The 18,187-nt window shown below is 42.6% G+C and overlaps 1 protein-coding gene across 2 annotated transcripts; it reads left to right on the forward strand.

The window, feature by feature from the left end:
* The first annotated feature begins 2,461 nt into the window (after positions 1 to 2,461).
* Positions 2,462 to 10,425, forward strand: LOC117350169 (olfactory receptor 6-like). 2 transcript variants are annotated; one of them, XM_033924227.1, is made up of 2 exons: positions 2,462 to 2,720; positions 8,241 to 10,425. In XM_033924227.1, exon 2 carries the CDS (start codon positions 8,259 to 8,261, stop codon positions 9,189 to 9,191), a length of 933 nt encoding a protein of 310 aa, XP_033780118.1. In that variant the 5' UTR covers positions 2,462 to 2,720; positions 8,241 to 8,258; the 3' UTR covers positions 9,192 to 10,425. The 2 variants fall into 2 exon arrangements, with proteins under 2 accessions (XP_033780118.1, XP_033780120.1); XM_033924229.1 differs by having other exon boundaries at positions 8,302 to 10,425.
* Positions 10,426 to 18,187: the final 7,762 nt, after the last annotated feature.

Raw genomic sequence — 18,187 nt, forward strand, 5'->3', positions numbered from 1 at the left:
AAAAAAGTACAATGATAAAAAATACAGTGGTAAAAATCCAACCGGACCCATAACAACATAAAAAATATTTATAGACTGTTGATCTTTACAGATCATAGCGGTGCACAAAAGAGTCAAGCTGTACAAAACCAGCAAAAATATAAATCTGGCATCCAATGGCGTAGTAAAGGGGTGAGGTCCGCCCTAGGCATGGTGTCACCAACAGCCTCAGGGCAATGGGTCCTAGGGCGCCAGTGACAAGAGAAAACTCTTGTGAGCCGCTGTGTGCTGCACAAGGAAAAGAAAAGGCAAGTGCAGGAAAATACCAGGTAAGTATGTTTTATAAAGCAAGGACCTAGTTTATTCAGGCAAAAATATACATTTAAACTGGCCTTCTTGTATCCAGGTTTAAACAGTCCAAGGTTCAAAAGGAAAAGAATGTTCCAAGCACATAAAATATGGTCCTTTTACCAGTGCACACCATGTCACCAAAAAAAGAAAAATCTTTTTTTTTTTCAGTCCTTGTGTTATTGCTGTTCAATAAAGTTCATTGAAACTCTTTTTTCCTGAGTCTCTCAATATTCAAAATTCACAGTTCTGGCTTCTCAAAGCCGCCACAGCTTATCTCTAAAGCAACTCTTTGAATTTATCCAAAACAGTTTCTTGGGCTGATCAGATCACTCAGTCTGCACTAGTGCTATGGTACTAGACCACAGCATATGACTTGCTGGCCAGGGAGTGTGGTCTTTGTAGTCTCAATATGCAAAATTTATTCCCTCAAACCTATCACAGAAAAACACAGTGCAGTCCCCACTTCCTGGGACTACTAACTGTCCTTCCCCCACCCAGAAGGAAAGAGAAAAAAACCCAAAAAAACAGTTCTTTTAAAGTTCAATCAGGTAACACCAAGCACCACACCTTTCTCGGGATTACTCAGCAAAACATACAGCAAGTTTATCCAAAAAATATCCAGTTCAAATTAGGTAGTTTAGTTAACTTGCCTTTAGTGCAACAGACTTCCAATGGGAGGGCCCCATTAGGCAGTTCAGGATACAGCTCCAGATCTATGGCTTGAAAATCCTGGTGCACTGGATTCAGTTGCTCTGAATCAGCCTCTACCAGGTCCATGCATTCTGACTGTTCACTGCCATCTAGAACTCAGCCTCTGAGCATTCCTGCCTTCCTTGCTGCTCCCTCTTTCCCCCCTGCCTCCCTAGCTGTTCTGCTCTCTGGAGTAAAAGCTTGCAGCCATACCCCAAACCCTCAGGTGCAAAGGCTTTCCTGCTGGTTTTAGTTTCAGCCTGCACGTGACTGCTGGGAACCAAGCTAGAGCTGTGTGTGTGTTGTGGAACAGGCAAATCTGCTCTAGAGGTCAAAGAAGAAATGTCCTCAAAATTGTCAGCTTGAGATTTAAAGTGAGCTGTTTCTAGTGTATCTGATTCTGGTTTGTGCACTGCTCTGGGGACAGACCTAGTAGGCATAGGCTGAATACCACAATGGTTTTCCTAAGGGCGTGGCACCCCGCCTCCTCTCTGCCCCCTGCTCCTTTCCTTGTTGCATGCGTGCACCCCTTGCCTTCCCCAGTATCTTTTATACTTCCCCAGCACGAGGTTGCTGTCCACATTGGTATTGGCACTTTCTGACATCACTTCCAGGACCCGCACCTAGGAAATGACATCAAAGTGTGAGCTGACACCAACGTGGGTATGCTGCTCATACCGGAGAAGCTAAAAAGGTATAGGGAAAGGGAAGGGCTCATGCACGTGGTGGTGGGGGGGAGGGGTGCCACCTCCCCAGGTGCTGTTCAGCCTTACGAAGCCACTGCTGGCATCATTAAGTACAGTATTACATCAATGTACAATCACTGATTACCCAGAAATTTAGTAAATAAAAGAACTGTATCATTTCCTCTACCATAATCTCCCCAACCCTGAAATGTTTTATCTAAATTAGATTGTAAGCTCTTCTGAGAAGGGACTGTCTATTGCATGTTAAAATGTACAGCACTATAGAAATAATAAATAGTAGTAGTAATTTGTCAAGAAGCCAGAGAAAAGGACACAAGTTTGAAGTATTTACCTTGCATTACTTGGTTTTAAACTGACACTTATTATAACACAGAAACTCTCAATGCCTCAGGTATCAACTTAGACTGTAAGCCCTCCAGGGATGGGATGATAACTACTGCACCTAAACTCCTGAGGCAAACAAGACACATTTTAAATGATGGATGACATAAAGAAAGCTGCCCTAAAAACACACAGAAACTCAGGGGAAATACAGGATAAAAGCTAAAATACACAAACAAAAAGAATGGGCCTGTCTGCGATCAGCCTGTCAGAGGGCTGGATTACATTTCAGTAAGCCACGTGGGCCCACAGTGAGTTTAAGCAGCCAGCCCCAGGGAACAGAATCCTAATCCTCTGGACTTTACATGATCCGCTTGGGAAATTGAAAGCTCTTTGGTGCAGAGTCCTGGAAATGGGATGGGCCGGAATGCTAGCTTCCGGCTTCAGACACATAAAATCACAGAGTTCACGGTTTAGAATGCCTGAGGAGGAAGCTGGAGGGATTAGGCCAGAAGTAAAGTCTATTTCCAGGATGGAAGGCTCTGAGAAGACAGCTAAGCTTTGTCAAAACAGAGAAAACCGTCTGAATATTTGCTTACTTCTGAAGCCGTATAAGCATTTCCATTGAAAGGGAAGATAAAAGAAAGGTGATTTTGTCACTGGAGATAATAGGTGAGTGTGACTCTACCATTGTGCTGTAAGTCTAGCTGAAGAAAGTTCTTTAGTGAATCTCAGTCAAATTCATAGTAATAAAATGAAGAATTTGTTGAGGTTCCGCTCTTCCAGTGTAAATGGTTCTAAGATTAAACCACAGAAATGAGCTATAGAACCAAATAGACCAGTGGTCTCAAACACGCTGCCCGGGGGCCACATGCGGCCCACCAGGTACTATTTTGAGGCCCTCGGTATATGTATCATAATCACAAAAGTAAAATAAAACAGTTTCTTGGTCATATGTCTCTTTAGCTATAAATGACAATAGTATTATTAAGACTTAGCCAAAAGGAAAGATTTAGAAACTATAAAGAGTTTTACCTCATGCAAAATTGTCATTTCTTTAATAAGACAGTAACTATTTTTTCTGAGGCCCTCCCAAGTACCTACAAATCCAAAATGTGGCCCTGCAAAGGCTTTGAGTTTGAGACCACTGAAATAGACTATTGAGGAGTACACTCTTTGGACATTTCTGGTTGCCCTGCACTTACTGAGGAATGACTCCTGTGTAATTATTATCACCATAATAAATGAGAGAAACTAGAAAACATAAAGCAACGGATGAACATAAGAATAGCCTTACTGGGTCAGACCAATGGTCCATCAAGCCCAGTAGCCTGTTCTCATGATGGCCATTCCAGGTCCCTAGTACCTGGCCAAAAGTCAAGGAGTAGCAACATTCCATACAGAATCCCAAGGAATAGCAAGATTCCGGAATCCCTGAGAGTAATAAGATTCTAGAATCCCAAAGAGTAGCAATATTCCATGCTACCTATCCAGGGCAAGCAGTGGCTTCCCCCATGTCTTTCGCAATAACAGACTATGGACTTTTCCTCCAGGAAATTGTCCAAACCTTTCTTAAAACCAGCTACGCTATCCGTTCTTACTACAACCTCTGACAATGCATTCCAGAGCTTAAGTACATAAGTACATAAGTACATAAGTACATAAGTAGTCGCCTCCGCCGGGGCAGACCAGAGGTCCATCCAGCCCAGCGGTCCGCTCACGCGGCGGCCCATCAGGCATATTGCCTGGTCAGCGGTCCCTGACTAATTTTATTGCCTACCTCTACAGTTATCTCTAAACCTTCCACTGCTCTTATCTGTACCCCTCAATCCCTTTGTCTTCCAGGAACCTATCCAGGTCTTCCTTGAAACCCTGTACTGTGCTATTTCCTATCACGGCCTCCGGAAGGGTGTTCCATGTGTCCACCACCCTCTGTGTGAAAAAGTACTTCCTTGCGTTTGTTTTAAACCTGTCCCCCTTCAATTTCATCGAGTGACCCCTTGTTCTTGTGGTTTCTTTCAAATTGAAAAATCTGTCTTTGTCAACCTTTTCGATGCCCCTCAGGATCTTGAAGGTCTCTATCATATCTCCTCTGAGTCTCCGCTTTTCCAGGGAGACTCAGAGGAGATATGATAGAGACCTTCAAGATCCTGAGGGGCATCGAAAAGGTTGACAAAGACAGATTTTTCAATTTGAAAGAAACCACAAGAACAAGGGGTCACTCGATGAAATTGAAGGGGGACAGGTTTAAAACAAACGCAAGGAAGTACTTTTTCACACAGAGGGTGGTGGACACATGGAACACCCTTCCGGAGGCCGTGATAGGAAATAGCACAGTACAGGGTTTCAAGGAAGACCTGGATAGGTTCCTGGAAGACAAAGGGATTGAGGGGTACAGATAAGAGCAGTGGAAGGTTTAGAGATAACTGTAGAGGTAGGCAATAAAATTAGTCAGGGACCGCTGACCAGGCAATATGCCTGATGGGCCGCCGCGTGAGCGGACCGCTGGGCTGGATGGACCTCTGGTCTGCCCCGGCGGAGGCGACTACTTATGTACTTATGTACTTATGTACTTATGTACTTAAGCTCTGGAATGCATTGTCAGAGGTTGTAGTAAGAACGGATAGCGTAGCTGGTTTTAAGAAAGGTTTGGACAATTTCCTGGAGGAAAAGTCCATAGTCTGTTATTGCGAAAGACATGGGGGAAGCCACTGCTTAACTATTCTCTGAGTGAAAAAATATTTATAAGAATAGTGGTCAGACCAATAGTCCATCAAAAGAAGAGCTACTGTCTCTTGGTGATTAACAGCTGAACGCGCTAAACGATTGCACCACAGAGACTGACCAGAGACTGCATTTCCCATCTAATTTGACCGTTTTTACTGCCTGTTGCAAATCTATGGTTTAAGGAATACTTATGATGGGTTCCATGAACCTTTGGTCTAACCCAGCATAATACATCTTATTTATTCTTAGCATTTATATACCACTTATGCCTAAGTGGTTTGCATTCAGATACTCAAACTTTTTCCCCTATCTATTCTGGTGGGTTCACATTCTATCTAATGTACCTGGGGCAAGGGGGGGATTAAGTGACTTGCCTAGGGTCACAAGGAGCAGCATGGGTTTGAACCCACAACTTCAGAATGTTGAGGCTGTAGCTCTAACCACTGCACCACATACTCCCCTGCCATGTTTTAGGAAAAGAGAAAGGAACTAATGAAAACTTGTAATAATAACTTTATTCTTATATACCGCCACACCACATAGTTCTAAGCGGTTCACAACAAAGAGGACTGTACAAACAGTGAAAAATAAAATTAATATGGAAGTACATTCTGGAAAAATCAGAATTATAACTTTACATTGAGTTAGAATATTAATTTACAAATTTACCCAAAAAATCAGTTTTCAGCAACTTCCTAAAAGACAAATAAGATTGAGCCTGAGAAATAATGGTTCACAACCAAGAATTCATTTTGCCTGCCTGAAATGCCTGTAGAGTGTAGACTGAAGGCACTTGTGCATGCAGGAATAGACGGATAGCTTACATAGAAACATGATGGCAGATAAAGGCCCATCCACAATAACCATTATCTCTTCCTCTCTCTAAGAGATCCCACGTCCCTATCCCAGGCTTTCTTGAATCCACAGTCTCTGTCTCCACCACCTCTTTCAGGAGACTCTTCACACATCTGCCACCCTTTCTGTAAAAAAAGTATTTTCTCAGATTACTCCTGAGCCTCTCACCTCATCCTTTGTCCTCTCATTCCAGAGCTTTCAAAAGAGATTTGACTCATGCGCATTTACATCACGTAGGTATTTAAGCGTCTCTATCATATCTCCCCTTCCCCGCCTTTCCTCCAAAGTATACATGGTTGCAACAACATTGACAAAAGAGAGATCATGTAACTGAATATTGACTTGACTGCAGTGATGAGATGATTCACTGAGTGTCTCCTAAGAAGCTGGTAATAGATATGGCTCTTGGTAGTATGTTCAGAAAGGAAGGAATAGCTTGTGATGATGTTAAAGTTATTTAGAAGACAAAAGAGCATGAAAATGCAATACATTAACTGATGGTAATAAGCATTTCTCTTGAAGACAAAGAAAGGCAAGGGAAGACATAACTACATTTTGATTAGGTGCAAAACTTACTTCAGTGTGAGAGGTTGAAGCTAAAGGTGGAGTTATGTGAGAAGCTGAGAGCAGAATGAAGGGTAGAAGATGGTTTTTGTTTTCTTTTTTGTCTTCTTTATTTTCAAAAATGTAGTTCTCTCCTCCTCTTTACTATCCTACCTTGTGTTGCGTTAGTTTGGTCGGTGATAAGCCTGTTTGTTTTTTTTATATTAATTCCCCCTTTCTTTTAATTTTCATGTATTATTTTAATTGTAAAACGCTTTGAATCTTATGTTTAACATTTAATCTAATTTTCATTATAAACTATGAAAAATAGACTAGAGGTGAGAGGGAAAGAATTGAGGGGGTGACAAAAGAAGATAGCAAGAGGAAAGAGAAAGCTCTTCTGCTCCTTCAGAAAAATGATTGTCTCCTAATGTTGGATATGTCTTATCGATAACTCCCCTGTGATTTAAATTCTTTAATCAGGGTGACCTTAGTTAATTAGTACATGTTAAATGAAAACTCTCAATTTTATCCATGAAATAATAATAATAAATTAAAAATACATATATGTACCTACAGTGTAGGAACCATATGCTACAGTGTAAAAATAAAAGGACACCCACAAAAAAAGTATGGACCTCTTTATTGATGATGTCATTGCCCCAAGTACATTAAAAAGATTGTGAGCCCGCCGAGACAGATGGAAAAATGCTTGAGTACCTGAATAAATTTGTGTAAATTGAACTGAGCTCCCCTGGGAGAGCGCTATAGAAAACTGAATAAATAAATGCTTGTTTAAAAGAAACAATGATATTATCACCTTGGAGTTACCTTTATTTTTCGGTCTATAAGATGCACCTGACCATAAGACGCACCTACGTGTAGAGGGGGAAAAAAATAAAAAAAATTTGGTTCAGAATTTGTTTTCTTGGTTTTTCCTCCTCTACATGTTGGTGGTCTTGCGATTCTGATGGTAGGCAGCCCACAGTCCCCTGCCCCATATCTTTTTTAAAATGCTGGTGGTCCAGCATGGTATCACCAGGTGCTTTCCTTGCTCCTGCTGGATGGCTGCCTCCTTTGTTGTTGCACAGTAGCGAATAAGGCAGGAGCGCAAGCTTTTCGCTTCCTACCTGGTCCCACGCCGTTCCGTGAAAAGCTGTCATCAGTTTTCGTGATGCACGAGAACTGATGGCAGCCATTCATGGAGTGGCGTAGGACCAGGCAGGAAGTGATAAGCTCACGCTCCTGCCTTATTCACCACTCTGCAGCAACAAAGGAGGCAGCCGTGTAGCAGGAGCTCAGAAAGCTCATGGCGAGACTGTGCTCGACCACTGGCATTTTAAAAAAGGTGTTGGGGGGAGGTTTAAAAAATTATATTTGCTCCATAAGATGCGCCCACTTTTCCAGAGAAGAGCGACAAGGATGATAAAGGGTATGGAAAACCTTTCATATGCTGAAAGGTTGGAGAAGCTGGGGCTCTTTACCCTGGAAAAGCGGAGACTTAGAGGGGACATGATAGAGACTTATAAAATCATGAAAGGCATAGAGAAGGTGGAGAAGGACAGATTCTTCAGACTATCTGGGCCAATAAAAACAAGAGGGCATTCAGAAAAATTGAAAGGAGACAGATTCAAAATGAATGCTAGGACGTTATTTTTCTCTCAGAGGATGGTGGACACCTGGAATGCGCTCCCAGAGGAGGTGATAGGGCAGAGTACAATATTGGGCTTCAAAAAGGGATTGGATGACTTCCTGAAGGAGAAGGGGATTGAAGGGTACAGATAGAGGGTAACTATACAGGTACTAAATGAATAGAGAATAAACAATTTAGGTAAAGGACCACTTACAGGTCACGGACCTGGGGGGCCGCCGCGGAAGCGGATTGCTGGGCACGATGGACCCCTGGTCTGACCCGGCAGAGGCAATGCTTATGTTCTTATGTTCCACCCACTTTTTGGGGTGGAAAAATTGTCTTATGGAACAAAAAATACGGTAACTACAATAGCATAATTGTTTAGCATAAAAAAAGAAACCGTTGTGATAATATTTCAGTGCTTGTTTCCTCAGCTCAAGCAGTGCAAACGGATGGGAAATTTCAGTGGATCTTTGACCATCTTCATTTTTGTAGGATTTCCAGCCAGGACAGAGAAGCCCCTTTTTATGCTTTTTTTGGGTATGTACACATTAACAGTGACCGCAAACATCATCATAATTACCACAGTAAGGACTGAGCCACGCCTCCATACTCCCATGTACCTCTTCCTGTCCAACTTCTCCTTTATGGAGATCTGGTATACCACTGTCACTGTACCCAAGATGCTGGAAGACTTCCTGGCAGAAAACGAAACTATTTCTTTCACAGGATGCATTTGTCAGCTCTATTTCTTTTTTGCTCTGGGGACAACAGAGTGTGTTCTCCTAGCCGTTATGGCATATGATCGTTATTTAGCCATATGTAACCCCTTGCGTTACCCTGCCATTATGACCGGCAGGGTTTGCAGGCAACTGGCTGTTGGTTCCTGGGTCAGTGGCTTCCTGGCGCCTTTGCCGCTGACAGTCTCCACAACCTACCTGTCTTTTTGCGGACCTAACATCATTAACCATTTCTTCTGTGATTTATCACCAGTTCTGAAGCTGTCTTGCACCGATCCATATGTCAGTGAAATGATATTCTTCACATTCTCCTGGGTCGTCATATTGTGCTCATTCCTGCAGACAATGGTCTCCTACGTGTTTATCATCACCACCATACTGAGAATACCTTCTGCCCTAGGAAGGCAGAAGGCTTTCAACACCTGTGCTTCCCACCTCACTGTAGTCAGCATCTTCTACGGTTCTATTATATATATGTATGTAAGACCCAAAGCAAGCTACTCCAATAACTTAGACAAAGTGGTGTCTGTCTTCTACTGTGTGGTCACCCCCCTCTTGAACCCTATCATCTATAACCTAAGAAACAAGGAAGTAAAAGATGCTATTAGAAAAATGCTAAGCAGAAATATATGTTCCCAGCCTTAAAATACCCATCATCATGATGGTGGTGCAGACCATAATTATTACAAAGTTGGATTATTGCAATGTACTCTTTTTAGGGATTGCATCTTCACAATGTAAGGCCTTGCAGATGATTCAAAATGCTTCAGCACATTTGATTTGTGGTGGAAATAAATTTGTACATGTTATCCCATGGTTACAAAAACTCTATTGGTTGCCTGTCAAATTTCGAATCGTTTTTGTTTTTTTTTCAATTCTTGTGTTGGTATTCCCTAGTATCTAACACAAGTAATAACGCTCTATCGGCCTTCTAGATCTTTAAGATCGGAAGGGGCAATACAACTCACTAAATTAGTTTTCACAAGTGCACTATGAAAACCCAAGGGTATCTGCAATTTCAATTGCGAGGGTGTCATTGAGGACCATGAGAGCACTACCGGATTTACAAAAGTTCAAGAAAGTGTTGAAAACTCAAATATGGGACGCAATTTGCAAAATCATAAATATTTCTTAGAAGCTAACTCTGGACATAATAATATCATGGAAGTATGGTCTACAATCCCCCATTTCAGATCACAATTAAAACTATCCTAAACAACTGGAAAAATCCAGCCTTGCTAACATTCATGGTGGAACTCAGTATGTGTAATAGCTAAATACGAGCGGGTGGCCACAGTCAAGAAAGGTTCTTTGACCATGTTCCGCTCTACCTGGCAGCCCTTGAGGGACTATTGTGATACAACATGATTTGGACTGGTCTAATTGTTTAGCTTACAACGTTTAATTAAGATCTCTAGGCTGCCTAGTTAATATATGATGATACATGGTTGAACAGTCAATTTATTCTACTGTTTTTCTTGCTGTTATAAAAACACAATAAAAACTTTTGAACTGAAAACTACTTTTTTAGAGACCGTTTAAATGAATGAATATTAATACTTTATGAAAACATTGACATTATTGTATGTGGAGGTATTACAGTGAATGAAGACAATTTTTATGTAGATTTATATTCTTGTATGTTATTGTATGTATGTCCTAATTCTATGATTGTACTTTGCAAGCCACTTAGGTGTAAGGGGGTAAGAAATGTTTTTCTCTACCTCCCACTAGGTATGACCAGGGACACCCAAATAAAAAAACTACAAGGCTGCCTTTCCGAAATCAAAGACTGGACGACAGCGAACAAACTTCAACTACATGCATCCAGAACTGATTCACAAATCCGGTAGTGCTCTCATGGTCCTCAATGACACCCTCGCAATTGAAATTGCAGATACCCTTGTGTTTTCACAAGGAAAACTGCACCCACCTTCGCCCAGTCTTCTGGGACAATATGACCCTCAAAGCTAAGGATCAAGTATGCAGCCTTGGAATCACCCTAGATGCAGACCTATCGCTAACGAGTCTTGTCTTACAGGTAGTAGCAACCTCCTTCTACTACCTGTACCAGCTACGGAAAATTCATCCATACTTCTCAGGAGAATTCACCCAACTGCTCTAGGCCTATGTTTTATCACGCATGGACTACTGCTAGTTGGACTATCTGCAATGAACCTTCCAAGATTGCAACGTGTACAAAATGCAGCAGTTTGCCTTTTGAAGAACCTGTCTTTTCACGATCCCATCTCTCCATCTCTGGCTACTGTACACTGACTACCCATCTAGAAACGTTGCATCTTTAAAGCTCTTACACTAGCTTTCAAATCCTTTGACAGAATGGTCCCATCCTACATGGCAATAAAACTTAACAATCTACATCCCCAACCAACCCCTGCGATCACAAGCTGAGAGATTGTCCACCCCATCGCAAACATTCCTACTCACCCTTCCTACCCATATTATGGAACGCAATCCCACCAACCATTAGACACTGACAGGCTTACTAAACATTAGGAAAGCAATAAAAACCTAACTTTTTATCCGACTCTCTTAAACACACCCTTAACCTCTATGTTTACTCCAGCAAATTTTTGCTGCCACATGAATGTGACCTCCACTTGACTTACAGGTGTAACTAAGGGCTGCTTTTACAAAGGTGCGTTAGGGCCTTAGGCGCGGAATAGCGCACGCTAAATTGCCCTGCATGCTAGCTACCGCTTCCTTTTAAGCAGGCGGTAATTTTTCGGCTAGTGCGCGCTAAAAACACTAGCACACCTTAGTAAAAGGAGCCCTAAGTATCTAGGCGCCCACGGTGCTAAACTATACAAGATCTATCTCCCTATACCAAGAATGCCTACAATTGTCCTATACTTTAAATGTATTGTATTTCTAGCTGTTTTACTTATAAGGCCTATCATTTGCCATGCTACTGTGCTCAGCCTCCAATTCTTGTATTCATTCCTCCAGGCAGTTCATAAGATTATCCTTCTACTGCTGTTCTTCCCTTTAATCTGTTGTTCTGTATATCATATTTTGCATCCTTGGTGCTCATCGTTTGCCATGCTACGGTGCTCAGTATCCAAACATGTACATAGGCATTTCTACTACTGCTCTTGATCCTTTTAATCTGTTGTTCTGTATATCTGCTATACAATATGTGAAGTTGTAAACTGGTTGCTAAACCTTCTACTGGGTATATAAGAACATAAGAATTGCCGCTGCTGGGTCAGACCAGTGGTCCATCGTACCCAGCAGTCCGCTCACGCGGCAGGCCCCAGGTCAAAGACCAGTGCTCTAAATGAGTCCAGCCTCACCTGTGTACGTTCTAGTTTAGCAGGAACTTGTCCAACTTTGTCTTGAATCCCTGGAGGGTGTTTTCCCCTATAACAGACTCCGGAAGGGCGTTCCAGTTGTAAACTTGTAACCCATTCTGGGCTCTTCTGGATGGACTAGAAATTCGACTAAATAAATAAATCATTTTATTGCTATTGCCCGCAATATTCAACTGGTGGCAGTTACCATTTCTGTTGCTCTTTGGTGGCCATATTCAATGCTAGGCCCTGCCAGGGCTTTGACATTCAATATCTATGTTTGAGTACATAGTAAGCTAACTGAATAATCATCCCTTGCCCACATTGGCTAAACTGCTTAAAGATAAGACTGCTATATACGGCCTGATTTGGTGTCACGTCATAAATGTGCGGGACAAACGCACGCCGGCAATGGCGTGCCGACAGTCACGCACAGGACTTATGAGTGCCAGATTAACACAGTTACTGTTAGCGCTATGAGGGGGTGTGGGGAGAACCATTGGGGTGTGTTTGGGGGGAAACCCCCCCCATTACAGAGGAAACTGCAGTTTTACCCTCCAGCCTCCCCTCTACCCCCCACCCCCAAAGGAAGCGCAATCACTTTTAAGTTTAATGGGAGGGTTCCCCCCTACACACACACCCTCGAAGCACTTACTATAACTGTTTTAATCCGGCGTGCATAGGTCCTGCACGTGATTGTCGGTGTGCGTTTGTCCCGTGCATTTTAGTTAGTGTACCCCTGATTTAAGTGGTTTACTTATGCAGTGAGGGGCTGAATATCGGCACTTAACTCGACTCTGACCCTGGAAAACCCACAATTTAGCCGCTTTTTAATTTAACATTAACCGGTCATTTCAGTGCCACTGAAAATGATTGGATAGCCGCACACAAGCGGTTTAACCAGTCGGCAGCCATTTCTGGCCAGTGAAATCATTTGTAATAATGGCTGGATTTTATTCATGTGAACTGTGACATTTCTTGTGCCCGGACATGAATGTTCAGCTAAAGTCTGTCCCCTTTGACTCTGTGTCCACTCTTTTAAAGGTGTAGGAGCTTGTAGGTAGATGAAGAGATGAGCTCTGTGAGTTTAAGAGGAAAGACTTAGGGGGTGGGGGCAGAGATAGAGGGGCACAAGCCGCTGCTAGCACAATTTAAGTCATGTGTCATGGGGCAATGAGGCTGGGAGGTGGAAGAGCAGCACTTTTTCCTTCACATTTTTGCTTTCATTAGAACTTTTTCATGAAAGCAGATTGTACCAGTGTTAACATTGTAAAACCAAGACTACACACACATTAACCCCCCTAATGTCAAGCTGTGCTCCTGCCCTTGAAGTAAGAGGAAGCTAAATTACCGTAAGTGCTCCCTGCTGGAACCCTTGAAAAAGCCAGTGTTGGCGAAACGGGTCCCGTCGGGCATTGGAGCAAGAAATTTTTGAATAAAGAAATACGAAGAATGATACAAGTTGGTCTGTTCTTCTCTTTTTTTGAATGGTTTATCCTGCTGAGTGAGGATTTTGTACTATTTTGAGTTGTTCAATTTACTTCACTTCCTATCTTCAAGAACCTTTTGCCTAGAGGTTTTAAGCACAGGCTGGCGAGGTAAGTGCTCTGAGAGTCAATTCTATGAGCATCAGAGCGTTCAATGCTAAAAACCTCTCGGACATCTTGATAAAAGGGGGAGAAAATTCTATAAAACCTAATTAGTAAATTGGCTTCAATGATGAGCTTTAACAAGTTCACAATTGAAAATAATAAAAATTGGGCGCTAGACGCCTGTCTTCTTAGCTGCAATTCTACAAAAGACGGTCACCTATTGCATGGCGCCTAGTGGGCATCTCACACCAAAGCGGACGTGTTTAGAGGCGAAGAAAGACTTAAGCTATGCGTGATTCTCTAAAGGACTTTTAGGCACCTATAATAAAGGCCTCGAAAACCCTGGCTTATATTACAAGCGCCTAAGTTTTAAGATAAGCACGATTCTGTAATGGGTGCCTAAGTCTGAGTCACATACAAGAGGTGCCTAACGTTAGACATCTATCTTTTTAGGCACCAGTTACAGAATCCAGCCCTTAGGACCTGTTTTGCTAATACTCACTTAGGGGGGTCTTTTACTAAGGCGAGCTAGCCGATTTAGCACGCTCCAAATGCTAATGCACCCGGTATATTCTATTGACGCGTTAGCACGCGCTAAATCGGCTAGTGTGCCTTAGTAAAAGACCCCTTAGTGCACTGATAGTATTAGAGTGCCCCATCTGCCTTCGATGCCATATGGACGCAGTGGCAGTTAGCACGCGTTGAGGCCCATTAGCATACTAACCCCCCAGATTCTACAAATGGAGCTCAAAATTGCACATGCAAATTTGGGAACGTGTTCGAGGTCATGAGCCAATTTGTACCAATAAAAGGGGGCTAAGAATTATTGGCACCAATTGGTGACAAATTTGAATTTGCAAACGCATCTTGCTAGGAGCTATCCTTTAACAAAATGGCCGCATAAAATGTTTAGAATGCAATTGAAAAGGGGGGGGCCAAGGGTGTTCACTAAAGATGCGACAAGTATTATAAAATTCGGGGGGATTTATGCCTAGTTAAAACATGAGGATTTATGAGGCATTGATGAAATGTTGTATGTATGTACTGAACTTCAGCAATCTCAATAGTAGGGGTGTCCCTATGGAATAGTCTGAAGGGTTCCTTGAGATTACTTAAGGATTTGAAAAAATTGAAGAAGAAACTTAAAACAACATTATTTATGGAAGCATTCACTAACTGAATAATTATGCTGTAAGAAAACCTTATTAATACACTGTCTGATTATGCATTCTATCATATCATATCTATGATTGCATTTTGTAAACCGCTTAGGTTTAAGCGGGTAAGAAAATTTTTAAATAAATACAGTGCTCCCATGCGAATTTGCGGTCCACGATCCCGGTCATTCGCGGTATTTTCTGACCACGAAGGGGAGGCAGGAGAGGGCAGCCGGAGCGCCGGCGAGTGAAGGAAATCACTTGCTTTATTCTCCGACTGCCTCTTCCTGTACTAAAGTCAGGTCTCACCAATCAAGAGGTGAGTGTCAAAGCAGCTCCTGATTGGTGAGGCCCGACTTTAGTAGAGGAAGAGGCAGTCGGAGAATACAGCGAGAGATTTCCTTCACTCGCCGGCACTCCGGCTGCCCTCTCCTGTCTCCCCTGCCTAAAAAACGTATTTGCGGTTTTTCGACATTCGCGGGGGTTTCTGGAACGGAACCACCGTGAATATCGGGGGAGTACTGTAAAATAAATATTGATTTGTATTCATTAATGGTGCAGAAATTAAGAAAGAAATCAGAAGAGCATCTTGAGTGGTGGTGCTCTCAGAAAGAAGCAAATCACAGCAAATTTATTCAGAAAATAGTAACAATAATATTAATTATAACAGAAGAAAGAAAGGGTTTCAGGAGGAATATGGCAGAATACAATCTACAGTATATCCACTTTGCAGAAACAAAACTTTTCATCCAATGTTTTCAACGCTTTTGTCTTTCTTTGAACTGTTTGCGGTTTAATGTGAACTTACAGATCATTACTGATGTATTCAACTTGATATACCGCAAACTTACAATGCAATCTAAGCAGTTTACAGTTTTATATAAAGTCACCTATTGGAAAAGAACTCCATATACTAGACAGGAAAGTCCCCACCAACAGGCCACCCAAATACAAAAACCCCCCAAAGTATCATTCTTTATATAAAAATAAAAGACAACAACAACAAAAAAAGAAACCCCTCTAAACAACCAATTCCAAGGGTGAACCTGGAAATGCTTGCCAAAATAACTCCCTTCTTTACAAAGCCACCCTAGGGTTTTTAGCACCGGCCGCCGAGGTAAGAACTCCAACACTCATAGGAATGCTATGAGTGTCAGAATTCTTATCACTGCGGCCGGCGCTAAAAATGCTAGCGCGGCTTTGTAAAGGAGGGGGTAAATATACCTTAAAAACAAGTTAAAGAATGCTCTTCCAGCAAATAAGAAGGCAGATCACTCCAAAGAATTGGGGCTTGATAAAAAAAAACAAATAACGGTGTTATTATGTGTGCTCATTAGACGGGCACAGCTGACCTCAAAAACAGCAAGTAAGTTTGGGGTAGCAGATCTTAACGCCCTACTTGGCACACAAGGTGTCACCAATTTGCACAAATGTAACAAAACTCCAGACCACATCACTTTATAAACTAAGGGGTCCTTTTATCAAGCTGCGGTAGGGGGGGTTTAACGCGCGTTAAACCGCCTGCCGCGCTAACGCCTGCATTGAGCAGGCGTTAGTTTTTTTAGCCGGCCGCGGGGGTTAGCGCGTGCTAAAATGTCCGACGAGCTAACCCCGCTAGCGCGGCTTGATAAAAGGACCCCTAAAAGTGAGATCTTCCCACTTTGCCCTGTTTCTTCTCCGGACTTCTCCAAAACTAATCAGACAGCAGCTGATTCTATAAACGGCACCATGCCATGCAGTGCCTACGTAGGCGCAATTCACAACAAAGATAGGCGCCAGAAATGTAGGCCTGGAAAACCCTGGCCTACATTTCCCAAGCCTATCTTACCCGGAAGTGCAATTCTCTCTACAGCGCCGTTGCATGATTGACACGCGATCAAGCGGCCGCCGATATTGGCGCCGTCGAGAGAATCCGGGCCACAGTGCTTTTGCGATTAGAGGAGATATCCGGCAGTACTGCCCAGTTAAAGTGCCGCTGACTATCCCCTCCTGACCCACTGACTGGAATTTAAATGAGCAGGATCTTCTCCTGCCTCTTTAAACCCCGTTGCATATTTAGCTCCATGTTCTTACTTTTCCTTTTAGAATAGACATTATTAAAAAACTGCCTTTTGTAAGCCTGTTTTGGCAGTATTTGACCTCCCAAACCCCAAGAATAATACTGGACAAGGGAGAGAGACAAAAGCAGGAACGGCTCAACTACATTCACTAAATTATAAGTATGATAAACGGAAGAGCCTTCAGTCACACAGCCACCCACTAGAGATCCAGTGGTAAAGGCTGTCACATGGCTTACACCCAAACGAATGTTAACTGTGAAACATCCCCGGGCTCTCTGAAGTTTCTTGGAGTCATGTGTTTTTTTCTTATTCTATCACATGATTGAGTCTGCAGTTTAAATTGGAGGCGTTCTGTTCGGTTCAGTGCCATTTCCTGCTTTGCCAATCCTTGCTGTGCCGGATGATTTGGATGGTCATAGCGCAGCCCAGCCGTTCCTGAAGAAGGGGGTGTGCACCCCCGAAACGGAGTCCCGTTGGACGAAAAATACCTTCGCTGGCTGTTTGTCTTCACAGAGAAGCTAAGTACTTCCTGTTGTTTCTTTGCTTGGCTGGACTTGGGCTCCTTTGGCCCCCTGGACAAGGGGCATAGACAATTGTAGTGTATGGTTAAGTGTGTTTTTTTGATTGATTTATTTATATCTTTTTTCACACTGAGCACTATTGGGTGCACTTTATTGTAAAAAATACGGAGTAGAGCCCGGGGATGTTTCACAGTTAACACTCGTTTGGGTGTAAGCCATGTGACAGCCTTTATTTATTTTATTTATTTATTTATTTATTTATTTATTTATTTATTTGGATTTCTATCCCGTCCTCCCAGTAGCTCAGAACGGTCTACAAATGAACATACACAGTAGAGAGTAAATAGACATATAAGTAATACAACAGGTTTAGTCATTGGATTTAAGAATTTGGAGAGAATTAAGTACAGGGAGAGTATAGCAGAAAGAGAGAAGGGGGAAATACAGTAGTTTAGTTTAAGGAAAGTTATATGCGTTTAGATACAATTTGTTGGTGGAGAGAGTAAGAGAGGGTTATATTGGAGTTTTTTGGGGGGAGATAGGAGGGTGGAGGGGGGTGTAAGGGGGGGAGAAGACAGAGGAGATCTTTAGTTGAAGAGGAGGGTCTTTACCGATTTCCTGAAAGTTAATAATGAGTTCTGTTGTCTAAGTTGGGGGGGGAGTTGGTTCCAAAGGTGAGGAATGAAGTGGCTGTAGGATCGTTTGTGGGCTGTTTCTGTGAGCAGGGATCTTCCGGGGGGGGTTCAAAGGCGTATCTCTGACTTTGAGCGGAGGGTGCGAGTGGGGTTGTAGATGGGTAGCTTGGATTTTATGTAGGAGGGGGTGGTGGAATAAATTCTCTTGTGGGCAATTGCCAGGGCTTTGAAAGTACAGCGTTGGCTGATTGGGAGCCAGTGTTCAGCATGGAGTGCCGAGGAGATGGAATCGTGGTAGTTGAGGTTGTGTAGGAGGCGGATGGCTGCATTTTGGACCCGTTGGAGGCGTTTGATATTATTTT

The sequence above is a fragment of the Geotrypetes seraphini genome, chromosome 16 (assembly GCF_902459505.1).
Source record: "Geotrypetes seraphini chromosome 16, aGeoSer1.1, whole genome shotgun sequence".
NCBI lineage: Eukaryota > Metazoa > Chordata > Amphibia > Gymnophiona > Dermophiidae > Geotrypetes > Geotrypetes seraphini.